The sequence below is a fragment of the Bombus pyrosoma genome, linkage group LG11 (genome assembly GCF_014825855.1).
Source record: "Bombus pyrosoma isolate SC7728 linkage group LG11, ASM1482585v1, whole genome shotgun sequence".
NCBI classification, from domain to species: domain Eukaryota; kingdom Metazoa; phylum Arthropoda; class Insecta; order Hymenoptera; family Apidae; genus Bombus; species Bombus pyrosoma.
Window position 1 is genome coordinate 4,052,808 of NC_057780.1, and position 20,654 is coordinate 4,073,461.

At 37.2% G+C, this 20,654-nt stretch overlaps 1 protein-coding gene across 11 annotated transcripts in view; it reads right to left on the minus strand.

Moving 5' to 3' along the window:
- The window catches only part of LOC122572712 (collagen alpha-1(XVIII) chain), a 344,291-nt gene that overhangs the window by 66,486 nt on the left and 257,151 nt on the right, over positions 1 to 20,654 (minus strand). For 8 of the 11 annotated variants that reach the window (XM_043738049.1, XM_043738048.1, XM_043738046.1 and 5 more), the window contains exon 6: positions 381 to 452. The exons of 1 other annotated variant lie outside the window; for it this stretch is intronic. In XM_043738049.1, the coding sequence (XP_043593984.1) occupies positions 381 to 452 (72 nt within the window). Of the gene's footprint in view, positions 1 to 380; positions 786 to 4,931; positions 5,036 to 6,573; positions 6,616 to 20,654 lie in introns of those variants that run through there. 2 more of the 11 variants (XM_043738050.1, XM_043738051.1) reach the window with 2 other exon arrangements.

A 20,654-nucleotide genomic window follows, 5' to 3' on the forward strand; every position in this document is an offset into this window, starting at 1 on the left:
CGTGACAAGATTCTTTGGATAAGCAAAGGTATGGAATTAAAGATCGAAGAAAGTTCAGCGAAGGCTAAGGCTAATATCCGATATTAAAAAATTACAAATGAAACCTGATCGAATGAAGTTGGAAAAACGTAAAAGGAGGTATGAGAAAGCAAATATTAACGAATGAAATATAGAAAGGAACATTTCCGTATAAAGTTCATAATTCTAACGGAACGAAAGATTTCTTTAATTTGTTTATCGACGAATTTCTTTCTCAGACCTCCGCAAGTTATACAGATATTTCTAGCTAAACATAGACACAATCCAAAATTCTACCGTACGTTAACATTAAAGAAACAGAATTCAACTATCGATATTATTAAAATTGCATGTGTACTCACGTTGAAGTCGGCCGTGCATCTTACCAAATCCGCTGGATGTCCGGAATAGAGCTTCAAGGATTGCAGTAGACCCTTTAAATAAACAATCAGGAAATAGTAGACGATTGCACGGCACACATGATTCGTCATGTCTCTTTTCGAACCTCGTCCGCTCCTCCTTCTCGCTGTTCACGGCGAAACGCTATGGTCACAGTTCTCGACGATTACACTTTTCAACGTAAAAGTCACTTCTTTTAAATAAACACGAAAAATCGATCCGAGCCTTTTCACAACTTTATATCTTATCAACACGTTTTCGACATAAAACAACGGAGAACTTTGCTCTATAAAACGTTAATAATTCACGAAGTTTGAATAAGTATCGCTTCTTCTGTCGGAATAATCTTGTCGTTTATTTATAAAGCGCTAGTAATTGTAAAATCAGAAAATCAAATTACTGCACTTTTTCGAGAATAAATCGTGTCTCGAATATGATGACAGAGTATATGAAAAACTTTGTTTAAAAAAAAGTTGTACACAGTTAATATTAAAAAAGTTGTACATAAACAATTGTACATTATATATATTCTTATGTATTCTTGTATATTTCTGTATATTCTAAAAAAAAAAAGAAAAAGACAATCAATGTTCTCTTTATCGTAAACGATAAATAATCAGCCACGCCTCATAGACGAAACATCGATTTCTAAGATTAACATTTCGTAAACAAGAAACGTTGGAAAATTTCATTGGCGAGAGAAGAAACTTTCCAAGTTTTGGCTTATTTCCACGTAAGAAGCTGCTTCCTCGCTTGGTTTTAACGTTAATCGATCGTCACCGATGCACGTCACCTGACAGAAACATCCTGGAAACCCTGAACGACAACGGAATCCACTTCTGCCCGCCCCTGTTGGATAATACGCTTATCAATCGCGCGAATTGAATTCACGAGGTAGCTATTTATGAGCTGCCGGAATGGGTAATCGCGAGAAAATGCACAATATTTTTACGACGACGAATTCGGTCGCGTGATTCGGATTCATCGGTGGGATAAATTCCGGTGCCGCGTGTTTCACGATTTATTTCGCGACAAATCTGGATTATGCATCGCGACCGCTCGCTCGCTATCGCGTCGACGTTTACATCAGGATGAAAGCTCTTCTACGTGGATCCACAAATAATTTTTTGTCGCCGATAAACTTGCGCTTTCTCGCGTTCTGTATAGATCGCGCGGCGTGAAAGCAGTAAATTAACTGTCGGTTCGACAGTGGTGGATCGGTTCCAAAGAAATAACTCCACTCGCCGCAAAGTGAAGTATTTGGTCCAGAAAAGTGTTACAACATTATCGTCTCTGTCTTAATAAATTTAAGCTTGCTTACGGATGAAAACCACAGGCGACAAGTATTATATAGGCGAATAACAATTTTCTCTGTCGTCTTTTATGGCAGATTCATTTAAACGTTGTCAATCGATTTTATACGAGAAACGTTCTTTCGTTCGATCTTTGGATAAAATGTAAGATTTCGTTACGTCCTTGAAGATTGAAAAATGTATGTTGCTTATTTATAAAATAAAAAAGCGACACGAACGTTCGTAAATAAAATAGATATTTTCTGAAACATTATTTGTGCCGCCAGGGTATTGAACAATCGCGCTAAAAAAACTTTGCAAATTTCATTGATCTTTGAAAAAAGACAACTTTACGAATAAACAAAAATGCAAAACGATGCCTTCTTTGTTTTAAAATGTTTGAAAGCTTAAAATGTTTGGCCAGCTTTATAAGCCAAATACTCCACTGTGCGATGTGAAAAAACAAGCTCGTGTGCCAAAAATGATGGGAAAACGCGTGAACGGATACAGTTTCGATTCGAGATGCGTGAACCAGTACCAACTTAAAAAAGAAAAAATTGGGAAAAATGATTTTTGCGCACGCTCGACGTATAAATCCGCGCGATTTATCCGTCAGCTTTTCAACGGAACACGACAATCTCGTTCGAATCGTAATTAACCGGCAACCCGGTGCATTGACTAACAATTTAGACTTCTGGAAAATATCCACGAGCAACTTTTGCAAAGCATGTCCGTGTCCCGGCTGATTCGGTTCCCTTTCTTTCTTTTTCCCTTTTTGTTCTGGTTTGAAACTTTGATTGAAAGTTTCGCATCGACGAGAACGCGCAGCTTTTCCCTCTCGATCGTGAAAGCGATCGAATAAATTCGTGTAAGAGTTATTCCATCGCGTTTTTCTTGCACTGTCTACCTTTTCGGGGCTTTTGGTTTTTGTAGAAGAAAAATATACGGGATGGGTACACGAAACGTTCGTTGGTTGTAAAAGATCACTTTTGTGGGTCTCATTTTGACTTTTGATATTTGAAACGATACTATTTCGTGCGTTTTCCGTGTACATTCGTCACAAAAAAAAAGGTACAGTTTAATACCTTCCTTTCTCTAAAAATATTAAAATTACATATAGAATTATTCCATCAGTGATCTTGCCTTACGTTACGTTTTATTATTAGTATTAGAATATTTTTTCGTTCAATCGTTCATTCAACGAATAAGTTAAATCCTAAATTAAAACCTTAAATCTTGCGTACAACTAATTTTCCAACGTGAATTTCTCTTCACGTGTGTAGCTAAAAGTGATGTTTCCTGTTCCTAAATCCGATTTTCATCCGAACGAGTTACAAAATATTCTTTTAATCGCCGATGTGAGATAAAAATGTCGAAAGTGCACGATCTTAGCTGTTCCAGCTGCCTAAACAAAGTGGAGTTCTAACATCAAATCACCTAACATTCCATCTTCGTCAATGTCCTCCCGTATCCTATAATTTTATCATTTCGTTATTCCCATCACAACGTATTTTATCAATATCTCTCCAATTTCTCCTATTGAACCTACTAAATAAATCAACAAGACTCTCTCTCTCTCTTTCTACGAAAGAAAAAACACCGATCTAAACTTCCTCTCTGAATCAACCCTCAAGACCATCGCGTAAATATCGCGCAGATACGTAACAAACTTCCACAACGCGCAATTGTCACAGAGTCACGGAATAGAACAGCGAAGGATAGGGGGAGAAAAAAAAAACGAGAATCCACGATTTATCCACGGTCGACAAACGAATTCAGCGCGTTTTATCCGCGAAAAAAGAAAGCGACGCGGTGGAACGTCGCATCGATCATTCGGAAAGCGTTCGCGGGATCGATCGATCTTCCCAAATGGTCCGCGGTAACGCGCGCGTTACGACGCGAGTTTTTACACCCTCCTCTTGGTACGTACAAGGTTTTTTTCCAGGTTAGTCGTCGCGCGGCTGCTACATCGCGGATTTTTTCAGTCGGAAAAATCCTCCTCCTCCGTACTCTTCTCTCCTCCTCGCTCGCCCAAGTGGATTTGTTCAGGTAAAAAGTCGTTTTCGCGTCGCGCTACGCTGCTGGAAACGCTGGATCGCGGTTTCCCCGACGCCGATTAAACCGGCCGCAGGATACAAGTACACGCGCGCGTTAAACGCGACTTAAAACTACGATCGCGCGGTCCGCGAAATTTAATGCCGGACTTAGGAGATTAGCCGGCTTGGTAATTTTTAAAATACCAACGCCACCGGCTGTTAACCCGTTCCGGTTCGAATTAATTCTCCTCGAAATGAATTTTCCCGCGACCCTCCTGCTGGTTGCGCGCCGCGTGAAATGTTTCGCCGTCGGCCGTGAACGCGCTGAATTTTTGTTCCTTTTCTTCCGGTTTCGTTTCGTCTAATTTCTGTTGCAGCGATTATGAGAAGGGTTCATGACAGCGAAACGTGCTGATGTTGTGGAGGGAATTGGTGGTTTGTTATAGGAGATTTTTTGCTTTCTTTGTTATGATAATGATGAAATGAAGGCGTTGTGGAAAGAAATTCTTTCAGAGGTTTCAAATGGAGGTACTGAGAGGGGATGATTATAGCGTTTGGGTGGTATGGTGTGGTCGGTTTAGACGTCGATAACTCGAGGTTACGGTGAGATTGCTGAAATATATGTGTTATATACTAAGTAGGAATTTTTGTGACGAATTTCGTCGCTTTCAATGTCTCTATCGCTTCTCGAGATACGAAAGAACTTCATTTATAAAAGCTGCGCGATTCGGAGGCCGTCTGTCATAGACTGTTAGTAAGAATTATTTCCTTTCGTTGGAAATAAATTATGTAGCTCCTGAAATCAGATTAGATAACGAAATAATCCAAAGAGAAATAACCTGCTTGTTTCAAATAAATCAACGCACCATTGTTGAAAATGTGAGCAAATAAAATTATATATCGTTCAAACGACCACTTTTCAAACGTTTTCTTCAAATAATATCCAAACTCCTATTACACGCACTATTCACAACTCAAAACTCGCGCCGATATAACAATCGTAAGAAATCTAATCTGTCGATCAAAAACTCTGTCAGAATATCAGAAGTTCCATTAACAGAACGATCGAATCAAAACTGCATTTACGTAAAAATCGCAAAGCATCGTACAGATAAAATGCGAAACCACTTCTCCAACTAAATATTTCATCGTGCGAAATATCGTCGTTGAAAATCGATGTTCTCACCGGGGAAAGAGACAACGGTTCCACGATTCTGTCGATGGACACGCGTGGCAGGAACCGCGAGCGATTCTAGCGGAAACGTTTCGGTGAAAAATCGCGGGCGAAAGTTTCGACGGTCGAACAGCAAGGTAGCGGACTAATCGGACGGAAAACGGGCACTTCCGGTCGCGTCCCGACCGATCGTTTCGTTCGAGATGAACGCGGATGACTGTTCTACCATGCTAGACGCCACGAGACTCACCGGCGAAGAATCAGAGAGAGGGGAGAAGTGGTTCTTCCGTCTGGTCCCGTAGCCGTAGCTCGTTTTACGCTTCACGATTTTTGTCCGCAGAAAGGAAGCATCAACAAACAACGCGTGCCACGGATGAGGCAACGGGTGATTTATAAAGGAAGAATTACGCGCTGGCTTACTTTGTTTCATGCGAAGTTTCGTTATTCAAAGAATCTGCGAATTTTACCGCATACAGTCCCTTTGAGAAAATTATATGCGAGATTCAGAAGCCAGCCAGTGCGAGTTTCATTCCATTAAGAATTCCCTTATGCCGTGTAAATGCCATTTCAATGGATTTAGTCTAACGGGTCTAATTTATCTGCGGTAGCCTACAATTTGGTCATTGTCATTAAATGTGCGTAAACGAGGAAAAATATTTTGGGACTTTGGTTAGGAAAAAGAGAGATCAACGAAGAATATTGTAACGGTAGATGGAAAGACTGACGAATTGTAATTACATCGCGATAATGTGAAATACTTCCATTTGGTAAAACATTATCGAAAATTGCAATAGTGTACGTGAATTGGTTTGATATTGTAACATTGCCGTTCTAATATTTAATAGTTTCCAGGCGATTTCGATGACTAATTTGCAGAATTTTGATATTTTAATTGCTCGGTACAATACGTTAAATACTATGTGTGTGTCGTGTTAAATATTATGCGTGTATCGTATTAAAACCGTTCGATATCCGCGTTTCACGTGATAATTTTGCAATTGTAAGCTAGATTAATATTTGTGCGTAACCTTTTCCCAGAACGTAGCGATACAACGTCGAAAGAATCATTTCCATTCCTACAATCAACCGTCGGTTGTCTGAAAAATTCCATCGTTCCATTGCTCCACCAAAAGTTCCATAATATATTTCCTAATATTTAATTTGTGCAAACTTGATCTATTTCCTAGGATCTGTTTAATAGTTCAAGTCAAGCTCACTAACTAAAAATTATCACCACTATTTACACATACAAATACACGTATAACGTATTGTTTAGATTCCATAGATTCCCGTACTAGATTTATCAGTCCTCCAGCAAATGTCCATTTTATTTATTCGCGAGTGTTAAACGTTTATGGAATCCGCTATGTAAACGAATGAATAAAGAGGAAAAAATTGTCTCTTTCGACGTTGTAAATATCCCAACAAATAAAAAACTTTTTATATTTCGTTTCCCAATTTCGATCGGAAGCCGATAGCGAGGCGTGTTTGCGCAGCCATATATTTAGCAGCATTAAATCACTCGTGACCCGTATCAATTAAAGATTAGCGATATATGTAGTTGTGTTTCGTTCCGCCGCTACGTTTCGTTCTAGCGCTTCATTCCGTTCTATTCGCGTTCCGTCTTCGAGCGTTTTGGACACAATGAACTTACACTATACCCTACTCGAAACATTTATTCTCAACTACGATAAAGGAAGTTTGACGCGATGTTTATTCTTAACCAGACACTCGAGCAAGAATATGCAAACTTACTATTGATTCTGAATTCAATTTACTTGTTCTACTCGGGCCTTGTTGGATTCATTTGCATTTAAATGGAGCAAGCGACAACACACGCTTATGCGGCGAGCCTTTTTTTAAAACGAGATTCTTTGGCTTATGATCGAAGCGTAAATAGGCGCTAATACGTAATCCATACGCTTCTTTTAAACGCTTCTACGTTCTCCTTTTTACCATTGTTTTATCTTTTTTTTTTTTTTTCTATCTACCATCTTCGATCAGCTTCCAGTACGAAGAAAAACACAACTTTGGGTTTGGCATAGCAAATATATCAATAGGAATATAAGATTATTAATTATCAATTATTCGGTGTAGTAATGTCAAGCTAATACGCGCGTATAAAACTTGTTAACTTGAATCGCGTTTGGCTTATTGGGCGACATTTATCGAGAATGAAATATCTACATTTAATGTAACGCGTAATTGACCGAACAACATTATCTCAAATGGTATTTACGAGAAAACAGGAAATAAATCATCCTTATCTGCGGTATGTTACGCGTGAAAATATTAACATACCAAAATTTCGACAACGATTTAGTGCCTCATGAATATGCAAAATGTGACAATAATAATCTTTTTCGGATCTTGTTCCTTGTACTAGAATCGACTACTATGGACACGAATAGCTACATAAAATATGTGCATAAGTTCACGTAAATGTTCGCTCGTCGTTTCACGACGATGAGAATATACAAAAATTAATTGCCAGCATCTTTTTCGCAAAGGGTAGATTTCAGACAAAAAATAGATAAGAGGAAAGTTATAATAATTAATTAGTAAAGAAACCGTAGTAGAAAAGAAAGAAGAAAAAACAGCATGCTCTGAATACCTAACCGAGTTTCTCTAATCCTTTTTCCCTGCAATTTAGCATCGCGATTCAACCCCCTTCCGTCTACAATTACTTCCTCGTTGCGCGTGTTTCTCGGCGCATCGCGGTCGTGAGTCGCCTCTTAAAAGCCAAGTCGCGATTATTTCATTCCGACGAAGAGTTAACCAAGAACAGCGAGACGTCCGGCAAATTTTAATCCCCACGGGTCCGTCGGCGCAAAAACGAAAGGCGGATAGTCGGAATACGCTTAATTTTCCGGATTTATTAGAGCGTGATAAGAAATCGAGTTAACGCTTTTCTAAGCGGCTCGCGGGCTTCCGAGGGGGATTAAATATTTGGTAGAATTTTCGGCGTCCGCCTTCTGCGTCCTGTTCGTCACGTTTTATATATAGAAGCGACCGCAAACGCCCACTTCAAAGATGAACAGAAGCGCCACTAGCTCGCCCATCCTATTCAGGCGTCTGCATCATTTTACAAGTTTACATTTCAATTTATTGGCCGTGTCAACAAAAATTTATCTCCAGTTTGCAAATTTCTCATCTTCCTCGGTCTTCGATATTTTTTTTTTCTTTTTCTAGTAAAGAATTTCCGTGATAAAGTATTCTTTCTCGGCGAGGATCTTCTTGCAAGGATCTTTTCAAGGATATTATTATTTCTCACATTATGAAAAAGATGTGTTTAGAAAGGTGATGGTGGTAGACATTTCACGTCCGTATACGTCACTTTGAGGTTTCAGAATTTTTTAATGACGCAAAACAGGTAATAATCCAAGTTGTTCGATGTTGAAAGTTGTTGTCAGTATCCGTTGTTAGTACTCATTGTTGGTACGTATTGATAAATTAACAGTTCAGAAGTCGCGTTGATCGACTGTATAAATTGAAAAGTGGAAAAAAAGAATCGCGTTACAAACACTGTTCTCTGAACTTGCTTTTCAACTTGCTACTATTTATACAATTTTCCTGGAATAATCTTACGAAAGTGATCTATTTGCTTCTGGAAGATAGAATATTTATCGTGTAGTCGTTTAAAGAAACTGAAGGATTAATAGAAACCGGTGTTTATCAATCTGATTTCTGAGACGCTCGGATGTTAATCGCTCGATTATTTCCAAGTTACGATTTAGTACGTTACAATTTCTGTAATTTAGTTTGCATTTAAATTCGATTGCAAGTATTTCGTACTCTTCATTTATATTTTCTGCGATAAAAAGGTACTTTGGTTATCGACAAGTTTCCTCTATTTAGAAGCAAAAGGCAATTCTGCATTTTCACGTCTATTCATGTTAACTGTAGCATAAAAATTGCAAGCGTCAAACGATGGAGAAAATTAAAATATTAACATATATTGGATCGCTATTTGGCAAACATTCATATTCCGCTGCTTCCCTTGTAAAATATTTATTCCGGCTACTGTAAAATTATGGCCTTTATCGAACAATATAAAATTCCCATACACATATTAAAATCGTTGAAATTACTTTCGTTGCGATTTGAATATAGCCAATTACGCATATATCTTTACTTTCCAATTATTTATTTGCTTTAAATGCGTCATAAAATCCTCTGAAGCAAATTATCATAAAATAAATAAAATACGTCGCGAAACGATATATGTTAATCAACAATAACCAACTTCATCTTTCAAACATTTTCTATTTCAGAACGAAATTTGGAACGATTAGATTTCGACAGTATCTACTTAAGATAAAGTATACCCGATCTTTCTGCTGCAACTGGCAAAGTTCACCGTTAGTTCTTTTCATGATTAATCTCTTATCGTAAAAGAAACACTGTACAGATGAAACGTTTACTCCAAAATTGAAAGTTACCCTCTTACGATCTAGAGCTTAAAACAAGCAACACATTCCCTTTTATCGTCCGTCTTTTCCATCTTCGCTAACCTCTCATCATAGATCAAAGCGATAAACGTTGTAATTTTACCTTCCACGATTTAAAAAATATTAACTATACCCGTTTCCTTCGCCAACAATCTCCCTTAATTTCGAATTTATACGCAAGATCCGAGTCGTCAAACTGAAATATTATACATTTTTAGTAATTTTGTATAAATTTGGTAAAGCTAGAAGCTTCTAGTTTACAAAATACGAATCGGAGCAGATTCTTTTGCACGAGCCGCAAGAGGATAACCGTAACGCGAAAGGACGCGACAAAATATTGCAACCAGCTCATGCAGAAGCGTATCGCGGTTCTCGATTTGCGAACATTTGTTCGCCACTCGTAAATGTATAATTCGCGAGTAAACGAAACCGCGGCTTTTAATGGATTCCCATTGTTCTGGCCGCGTTCGAGCGCAAACAATGCTCGGCCATTTTCAGTTCTGGCCTTGCTCCCCGTACTTCCATCGTGATCGAAAATTCGCGCCATTCTCCATCACCAGTTTCGATATTCGGCCACTTTTGCCCTGTATACAGTTTGTTGAAATGATGTCCGTTTAAATCTGGTTCGATTTGCGCTTCCATGCTATGCGATCATCGAGACCGATTCAATTCGCCAATTTTGTTATCGAACGCGCTCCGGCTAATTTCCTCGTGAAACGCATTGTAAACGGGACTGCTTCAAAGGGATCTGGGTCAACGCACATAAGTATTTGCATACGTATATTTGCATATATTTAGAGGCCACTGTGACGTGTATTTTTGCCATCGTAGGTACACACCATCTCTTACCAAGTGTCCCGTCATTTTGCTCGATTTGCAGTATCGATATACGAATGAAATTTATCAAAATGTATAAACTAACGAATCAATGACTAGGTAATTTCATTACTAATTTTAAAAGAAGGTCTTCCTCCTCAGATCAATAGCTTAAAAATTAAACGATAAGGAGTTTATTGATCGATAGAACCGTTGCATAACGTGATTTGTCAATTATAGACGTCAATTTCGTTGTTTTACCTTCGTATGTATATTACCTTTTAAAAATCGATTCTATCGTATTGATCTGTACTCTATCGTATCATTATAATAGTAAAAGGCAAAATTATTGCAGTTCTTTTATTTATAATTGTGTAATAAATTTACATATATTGCCAGATATAGGCAAGTGTCTAAAGACATTTCGATGATAAGGTACGTGGATCGACGAACGAAGGTATACACGATGGACGAATTTTCGAAAACGATGGAAATAAAGCTACGAAACTACGAACGTCGCTTATTTTGTCGAGCTTCCAACGTCTAGACTCTAACAAGTTAAGTTTGAACTTTGGATTTAAAGTTTTGAAGTAAACTCGAAACTTAACGGTCTGCTTTGGATTTAACTTTAAACTTGAAACTTTACGAGGAGGAGTTTTAATTGATGTGAAAATAATTTGGCGACGGTGATAGATGCGAGTATGTTTCTAAGGATTTAATACCTTCCACCCTCTACAAATTTCTATGATACGATCAATTAGAAACTCTAGTACGACTTTACGGGGTAATTTTTTGAAACCGGAGATTTCACTTCGAAAAGAAAAATATTATAAACGGTATACAGTAAGTTTTCCTTCTTTCACTTTCCTATCGATGAAGATTATTATTAAAAAGTAATTTTCATGCTATTAATGTCAACGTCTCTTAAGTTGGAGGGAAATACGAAAGAAGCATATTTAACGTGCTCAATTTCTCGTTTCCATTTTACACTTGAGATATCTTTAAGATATTTTTCTTAAAAAATGGCAGGCTTCTGCGTTCTTTTAAGAGTGTACTATATTGGTATCTAAGAATTCGAAGGTGATATCGAGGTTTAAAGGAATTTGATGTTTAGTAATGAAATTTTAAATCTGTTGATGCGTCATATATGCGTGTATATATTCCGACATTCGCAGTTGAATTTTTCTATGCCATTTTTTATTTGGCGACGAGTTCTCGTATGCATAGTTAAGTATTTTAATCACGTATTGTGGACACGTTTGGCATATTTTAATAAGCGGAATTCACTGGAGAGAAACGTACCGTATTACATTTAATAAGGTGATAATGAGATGACATGTTTTGAAATGGCTAAAATATGCAAATGAAATTTTCTTGCAGAAACACGGTCGTTTGGACCTTGCAACTAATAGGATTTTCTTATAGCGTTTATTAATTCACGAAGAAATTATTTTCTGAAATAAATCTGAAACTTTTTACGAGGTAACGAGCGAAGTAGCTACAATTAAAATTTTATACAACAAGCTTTCCAACAAAGTAGCATTGAAATGTACCTATATATATATCCGCAATCGCATTACTTAGATTTCAACCTTTGACTTAAGATCTCAAGATCTTTCTTCTAATAATAATTTTCCTTTCAGCAAAGGGATCTGAAATTTCTTGAATGAAAATTTTAAAGATAGAATGTAATAATAATACCTATAAAATAAGATTGCTATTTGTTATATAAAATAAAACTACATTTTTTATATTAAATAATTGGAAAAACTGTATTTATAATATTTGTTACTGTACTTTACAGATTATCGCTATATTTACTTGAACATGTTATCGATTAATTAAGCTCTAAATAATAATATTTGGTAAAACCAACGTTAAATTTTAGTACATTATGTCTTTTTTTCAAGGACATTAGATATTTTTCTATTATTAATAGTCGATTAAGAAGAAGCGCGTTTCACAGCTTAAAAAGAATTCGATCTTTTTTTATCTCAGACAAATGCAGGAAATCTTTAATATTCTAAATGAATCGCATTATAAATAATCCTACTGATTGAATATCGAATTAAACTGAATGAAAAGAAACAACAATACGAGATCGAACAATCGTTCATATCTGCATATATATTTCCCAAATGTGAAAGGGAAGAAAATTATGTTTTACCTGATAATACTATGTTCCCATACAGTTAAACATCATCGGGTTTAGGCATTTAGAACAGATTGATATAAAACATTAACCTGATTCATTGGGACAGCAGTGTGACAAGCCGTTCGCGAAATTTAACGAATTTCATCCTGTTGTATCGCGGGAATCGGTTTAACATCTGGAATAAAATTGTCATTTAATTCGGTGTTGTCGGTGTCATCGATTAATTCGTTTATAAATCGATGCGCCTGTCGAAACGCTGGGAAATGAACGAGATTTAATTGCAAAGTGGAGTCGAGTAAATTTTCACGATTAAAAGTACAACCCTCCCCCGTGTAATCGTAACACGTCGCTGCAATTTGTTTTTCACGTTTCCGTGAAACGATTCGTGTCGATCATCTGACCCTAACCACCGATTATTAGCCCGTTCATGAAACAGGCTAATTAGTCGTATGTGTACGCAATTTGTTAGTCGTGTTTTCCATGCGTTCTTACAATTTGCAAATGGTTTTAATCGAATCTTCACCATTAAACCATAAATGCGATCTTTGTTAACAGTAAATTTTAATTGTAACTCGTTCGACTTTTAAGAACGATATTTCTTTAATTTCTGGTTCATATTTGCTTGACATTAAAATTCACGACGAGTAAAGTACAAAACTTGTAAAAAAAAAAAAAAAATTCAAAATGAAAGGTAGATTTGTGTCAAGCAAATATTTTCTATACGCTGAATCTCTTTGTCAGAGAGTAATTAAACAATATTTTAATAACAGCATTGCAATATTTACAAAATGTTGAATACCGTTAAAGCTACGATACCTGCCTGGTATAAAGCACGATCAATTATCGTTAGGATCAATAATTTTACACTATAGCGTAGTAAAAAAACAAAGATATCTGGTGGAAATATTTTTAAGCAAGTACGCGTTACGATATATCAAAAGCTTTTTCTGTTAATGTTTCCGTCCTATCAGACATCTGTTTTCTGTTTTTCCGACGCTCTCTTTTTTTCTGAATTTCGAGCGATTTAACTCTTTAACAATTGATACAGCCAGCATCTGTAACAATTAGTCGTAATTTATATATTTCAGAAATTCCTAAGACTGTGCGTTCTTCCTCTTTAATCAAACTCAATTATATCTATAATTCAATCACGTCTTTAATTATTGTTCTTGCTTTAAATTCGCTTAATTCAATATAGTGTTTTAATAACAGTAATTTAGATTAAAATTCGGACGAGAGTTTATTTGAGTGCCTTTATTAATTTCTCCATTTATTGGATTTTTTAAAAATAATTGTAACATTCGAAATAATTCAGAGAGCGACCTAGATTCTGATGAATTTCTCAATATTTCATATTTAAATGCGACTTTTATTTTATTTAAAAAGCAGGGAAAATTAAATTTAAGCACAGTCGTTTCTCAGTTTTATCCGGCTTTCACCGCCGAATAAAATATACCTAACGATCGCGCGTAGGGAAAAGGAACATTTGGCAAATTCTCTGCTCGAAGGAATAATAAAGAAGGCCGCTGGTAAAAAATATCGTGGGCTTTCCCTTTCATCTAAATTGTAAAAACTAATAATTGTCGTATGTACAACAATTGCTTTGTACGGTATATGAAATAGGATAAAATAAAGTTTAGCATTGGCATATTTAGATGAAGTGCTTTTTACATAAAGTAATACACGTGTAATTTCAGTATCTATCAATTATTTATGCACGTAAAAAAATCGAACATTCATAGAGACAAGAAGAACCACATTTTCCCCAATCACACTCAACCATCTATCTTATTCGATTCACACAGGTCCTTCACGAACGATCGTTTAACCACAGCCCCTCGGCAACAAAGCAATCGAGTAACATTCAATCGAACACCTCGAATCCAAACGCGCTCTAAAGAACAATTAAAACCGAATCGAGCGAAAAATCTCTTCGCGATCATCGCCGTTCGCTCGATGGATCGTGGAGATCGAATCAAAGAGGGTTTCGTGAGACTAATCGCTCGTGAGCGCGCCCTGAGAGGGTTGAGAAGTTGAACGTGACCCTCGTCTCCGCCACTTTCCACTTCCACTTTTTAATTTTTCTTCGCTTTCCTTCCCTCGTCTCGTCAACATATTTATTTCTACGCATAGCTCGAAAAAGTATTTCGACGATTATCATAGAACGCTTTTACCTGTATAGGCATCGTGTGTGTGTCATATAAAACATTTCGAAATTCCATTGGCAAGCAAAAAACAAAACTGTCACGATTACATTATTGTCGGTCAAGTTTCAAACCTGTCTAAAAATATAAAAGTTACTGTAAACATATCATGTAATATATTTTTATATATTTTTATTCCAGGGAAATGGAACAAGCCATAAATCCGAAACGATAAAAGATAGAAAAGAATTTCATCGATGATGCACGATTTGATGTGTCTCGGATGTGTCCATTTTGTAAACGCTAGTGTTTTACAGCTTCAAACGTAATACGTTTTCCCATAGATACCAGTTGCGTGTCACATCCTCCGTAATATATTTTATATATTACACGCGATATATGCATCTTCAGATTGGTTTCAAATTTAATCGATAGAAACGCGTCACTCTTACTTTGTAACAACGCTAATGAAATTCCAAAATGTTTCCTACAACACACATATAATATATGTATTCGCGGTTCGATGTCTACGAGTTCGAATACTTCCTTTTTGCTAGCAAAAATTGTTGTTCCTCCGACAACGTCGTCACACAGAAACAAAGCAACAGGCGCGGCTATCTTAACCTGATTCCAACGAGCTACGATAGGGACAAAACCTTCTCCGCCGCGTGATGCGGGTTTATACGTTGCGCTATAGGAATGGCTGCGGTAATATTGTCGTTACGATGAACAGTCGCAACACGCAGAGTGGAGGCTGCGTTTGACAAGGGGTACTACGCGGATTATTATTGACCACGAACGCATAATAAGCTTCGGCGAGCTTATTTCGCGCACCGTAAGGCTACGCACGCCCGGTCAACCGGGGATAACTATCTCGATCGGATCGATATCTTGTACAAAGAGAGAGCCTGTGCATTCGATAGCGCGTACGGACCAGCTGAATTCGCGATTGCTCGATCGGAACGTGCCGCGGTGGAGGTGGTGAACGATAGCAAGAAGCGGAGAATAATGGGGGAATTGCATGGTTCGAAGATCCCGAATCGGTGATCGTTAGTGGTTGGTCGGAAGATGCGAGTTTTGCTGCGTTATGATGCGTGCACTGCGAAACAATTCGACCTAGATGCGTATAGCGATTGACGAAAGTGTTTGAATATCTATCATGAATAGACCGCGACTTCTTGTCCATTTATAGGGAATTCGAAGGTATAAAAATGCACAGAATATGCAAAACTGTATGAGATATCATGACATCGTAATATCATAGTATGAAATATTTAGTTGAATTTCTGTCTAGCTTCCATTTTCTAAATAATATTCAGAAAAATTATGAACTCGCATAAATACTCGCACTCTAATTATGGAAATCTTTCAGGAATATATTATGTGTTTTTGTGCTGTTTTGGACATTTTGGAGTTTCATTAGCACGTTGGTAATGTTTGAAATAAATACGCCGATGTATGTAGAAATTGTGAAGTATTTGGCAATGAGTTCCTTGAAGAAATGCTTACACCTCTGCAGCATTCGATGTGTTGTCAGAAAGAGAATGATTCGTAAAGAACGGATATTAATAAAATGGAGCAAGTTCCTCGTGAACGTTAAGCATTTTTTACTGATCTTTCATTGAAATGTAAGGACCTCTTTCTTTTCGGGAAACTGTAACTCTCTTTATTGCTCAACGTTAAATTGTTCAATTTAATTGATGCATCTAATGTCCAAGTGCAAGCGATATTTTGTACAAAATGTATAGTAAATAATTCTCCTCGAATGTTATAAAATATTTGTTACTTTTGTAGTTACTTTTTGAACAAGTTGATATATTATACAAGACCCTTTTACTGTTAAACCAAATAATTGAAATATGTTTCTAAAATATCAAACGTACCCGAGTATACATGCGTACATCCGTTTGATTAAAAATAACCTCCATTTAGAAACCACGTGCAATACTATAAAAATACAAATTCATTTTTACGATTGCCAAACGGGAGCCGTGGTAGTAAATGGGTTGAAACAAAAACTGGAAGGTATAGACACAGGGTCCGTACATCTTTATCTGTCCGCCATACTTCTCCTATAAAATCCACTCTCATCCTAACAATCTTTACAAACACAAACAAACTTTCCTTTTTAAAATCTTTGAAAAATTCGCAATACACGCATAAGAGACATTCGTGATCTATCCGTACGGATAAATATTTTGGTGTATTTTAGCTTCTTTTAAACATCCAGTATCCTAAAATTGAGATCCTCCTTTTACATTTTTCCGTCAAAAAATTACACCGCCTATTTTTAAGCACGCATTTAGTAGAAATACTTAATCTTTCTCGACACATCTTCATTGTACTTTATTTTTCTTAATTTTAACTTTGTTCTAAATTTGGCCTCAACGAAATATTTTATCAAATTTTTAAGCGAGAGAATCTCGTTCGATATTTTTGTAGCACTGCGTATGGTTTCTAAACGGTGATTTTTTAAACCGAACACAGATGTGCCTTCGATATTTCGAGAACATATCTCAATTCTTCGTCTTCGATAAAGCAAAAACGGTGAACTGTCACGGAGCATACAGCGAAACGTGGTTGAAACTGCTTAAGGTTTAGGCCACTGCATATTTCACGTACAGTTTAATAGTGAAAGTCTGGTACGGTGCATTTAAATGGTTGAAAAATTCAATTAAAAACGGACAATGACGCATAATAACGTTAAAAAGTTTTATTTATTACAATCAAATCTTTCTGTTGTTTTTGTAACTTCTATACATCGTTAGATCATCAAACCCACTTTCCTCCACTTGGTCCATTCGATTTCACGAGCATCCAAAACGAAATAATCCCGGAAGAATGCGTCGCAAATGAACAAGCCCGCGCTGTCGTCTCTCGAACTATTCCGCGGGGGTGTTGACGGTAATTAAACGACGTTTAAAATTAGCGTGCGCGTAATCGTCGTCAACCAGTTAGTATGTAATTAGGACAGAGGTAATCATAACGCAATTGCAATGTTTCCCGGCTTGCTATTTGCGTTCAGATTTCGTATCCCCTTACGACGTTGTCTAAGAAACGTTGAATCCCATGGGGAGGGGTTAAATGGACGGTAAAAGGTTAATGGCTCGTAACGTTTACCAGGTGTTTCGTTGCTTTCGCAGTACCATCCGTTTTTCCACCATACTGGAAACGCACCGACTGGCTTGGCAAGCCAGAACAGGCTGGTTTGGCCTGGTCGAAAATTCTTGGCCAAATAAAAGCTCTGGCCGCAACAGCGGGACGGAGAGTAAAAGGCTAGCTGCCCCTCTTTCTATAGAGTTCGAGAATCGTAACAACCTTCGTTTCGTTCGTTCAACTATTTTACTTCGCTGCTTCTGCACTTTGTTCTGCCATGGGAATTATCGTCGACCATCCTTTGCCATCTTCTTTCTTTTCTTCTCTCTGTTTTATTCGCCCCTCTACCTGCTCGAAGGATAGATATCTTTTCCCCTTGTAACGTGAAACGGAGGATGGAACGCGACAGAAACTACCGGTGGCATTGTTGTCGATTGATAATTAGCGGGGAGCTGGTCTTTGGGGAAATTTACAATTAAAGTCCTCACAGTGGATGGGCTCGGAGACGGGGTGGGGAAGGAACAAAGTCTCTGATTAAGGGAAACTCTCTTTTCCGCTTGCCTCGTACGTCGAGTTCGCTTATTCCTATCTATCTGGAACAGCGCGATTCGAAGCATTTACGGACGCTCGCCCGAGTGTTCAATTTTAAATGACTCGAGATATTCCGCGGTTGGATCGTATCGATTTGTATCACGCGTAAACTTTACTATAAACTTGTATCATTTTGATCTACGTTCACCTCTTGCTTTCCTTTCTTATTTAACGTTCGAAACTTAAATCCAAGACACGCTTATTTTTGTTATTTTTTTGACCTCTTAGAACGAAAGTATCTGCTGTATAACTTTTTAACGAGATAGAACGAAAAGATGTTTTACGTAAATTTAATTAAGTTTGACAACAACTATTCGCAAATAATTCCAGTTAACCTCCCATTACGAACTTCTGAAACGATCTAACAGAATTATATATTTGTACGCCTATAAGTTTCAGTCTTTTCGGGAGGAGAATGACTACACAGCAGTCTTTAGCTTTATCGTTATCCGTATCGAAAGATATTTATTCTTTTGTTAAGCTGTCACTCGAATTAGCGATCTTCGATTATTTTATCACGCCAAAGATCGAATGTATTTGATATAACAATTAAAGTAACTACTAATATAAGCAAAGTTGCTAATTATCTGCTACTCATCCAGCGAGGAAAGTTTCGTTTACGATGTAACGATATGCAAGAATTTTATCTACGTTAGGTCATTAGATACCTTCTTCTCCTGCACTTCTCTAGCTAGTTAACGAGATATCTGCGTTTCTCTTTCTCAACAACTGCGATACTTATAAATGAAGAAACTCCGATTACGAAGCAAAAGAGATTCTATCAAGTACGAGGATGAAATATCGTTCTGTTACGAGCGTTCAATCTTATCTTCTTGAATTCCATTTAATTACGAGTGAAATTTCTACGATATATTTTTGATCGTATTAAAATATATCTATTACTGTTTTCTTTACGTTTACTATTAAATCCATCTTTATCACAATGCGATCTTAAATTATACAAAAATATGAGAAATAGGAGAAAACTAGAGAGAAGAACGAGAAATAAGGGCGCTTTAATACGGCAGAATTTAGTAATGAAGATGGACGCGAGATATTCTGGAAAAAGAAAGTCGATATACTTGGAATTTATCGTAGAAACCGATGAAATATCGGCGTTGGTGATTTCTACAATCGCGGCTGACAGGAGACGTTTGTATTCGCCGTGATATCCGATATTCTTCGGCCGCAACCTTTTAAAACGAAGGAGTCGCATTTACGGAAATCTGACGCAAGCCCCGCGAAAATCGTTAAAGATGGGAAATGTGGGAAAACCAGGTAGGAAGGAAGGAAGAGAAAATGCGAAAGTCAAGAGAGTGCAATCGCGCGGCAAATTAATATCTTTTCTCGGCGAAATTGCTCCAGCGGCGGCGGAATAACGAAATTGTAATTTCTGCGCGTGAAATTCGAGCGTAAATAACGATAAGAATGAAATCGCAGTAGCGTGGCGAATTTGAACGCGGGTATTATAGTAATTTGTACCTGTCCTTTTTCCATATAATAGCAATCGCGACACCCGTTACTGGATATTACCTTTTTATTTTCGTGATATCTTTATCGCGTGCAGTTATACAAGCGTGAAAGCTTAACGCGTTTTTCATCGCGATCCTAGACCCGATAAGCCTATATTTATTCTTGTTGCGCGACTTTTTTCACAACTGATTAATGAATCGCACGGTAACATTTTAGCTGACAAACTTTTATTTTTTAGTTCTTGTAATAACGGAGAAATCAAATTTACGAGTTTCGTCTGAGATATCAGACTGTAGTAACAGATACATTATATAAATACTATAATTGATAAATAACATTCTAACTCTTTGCGTGTCTCCCATATTTCGTCCATCGATCAGTCAGATCTTTTTCTTAAATTGTTACGTTTAATGTTCATTTAGCTGTATACATATTCGTTCGAACACTGTTCGCATATCAAATCTAACGTTGTTTCGTTCAAAGATTCTTGGCTTATGTAATCTGTATTAGGTACATGTGAAATGACTATAAATTTTACATTTATATCTCTGATCGTGGTAGAGATATATATGTATATGTCGGGTTCACACTATGATTAGGGTTGGGGTTAGGGGCGTGAAACGAATCTCCGTTGTGATTAGACATTGTTGTTGCGCGACAGAGAAGATATTGAGTGCAAATATGATTATTACAGATTTCGTCAAGTAACCGTGATAATTAGATACTCGAGACGCTAATGACAATGATCCCAGGTTCAATAATAATAATTGATCCTAGGATCAACGGGATAACAAAATGCGCTTTCTTCCAAAGTCCCAGATGACTAACTCTTTGTTGAAACGTAGAAAATCCACCGAGCGTAAGGGCGCTATGTAACTCGGTAAAGAGATCTCGCGAGAGAATGACTTTCCGTCACGATGATGCTGCAGAGGAAAACTATAATGGGGTTAGGTGTATCTCGAATGAAGAACAATTCTTCGGAAAACCCTCAATACTTTAGTCCAGACTT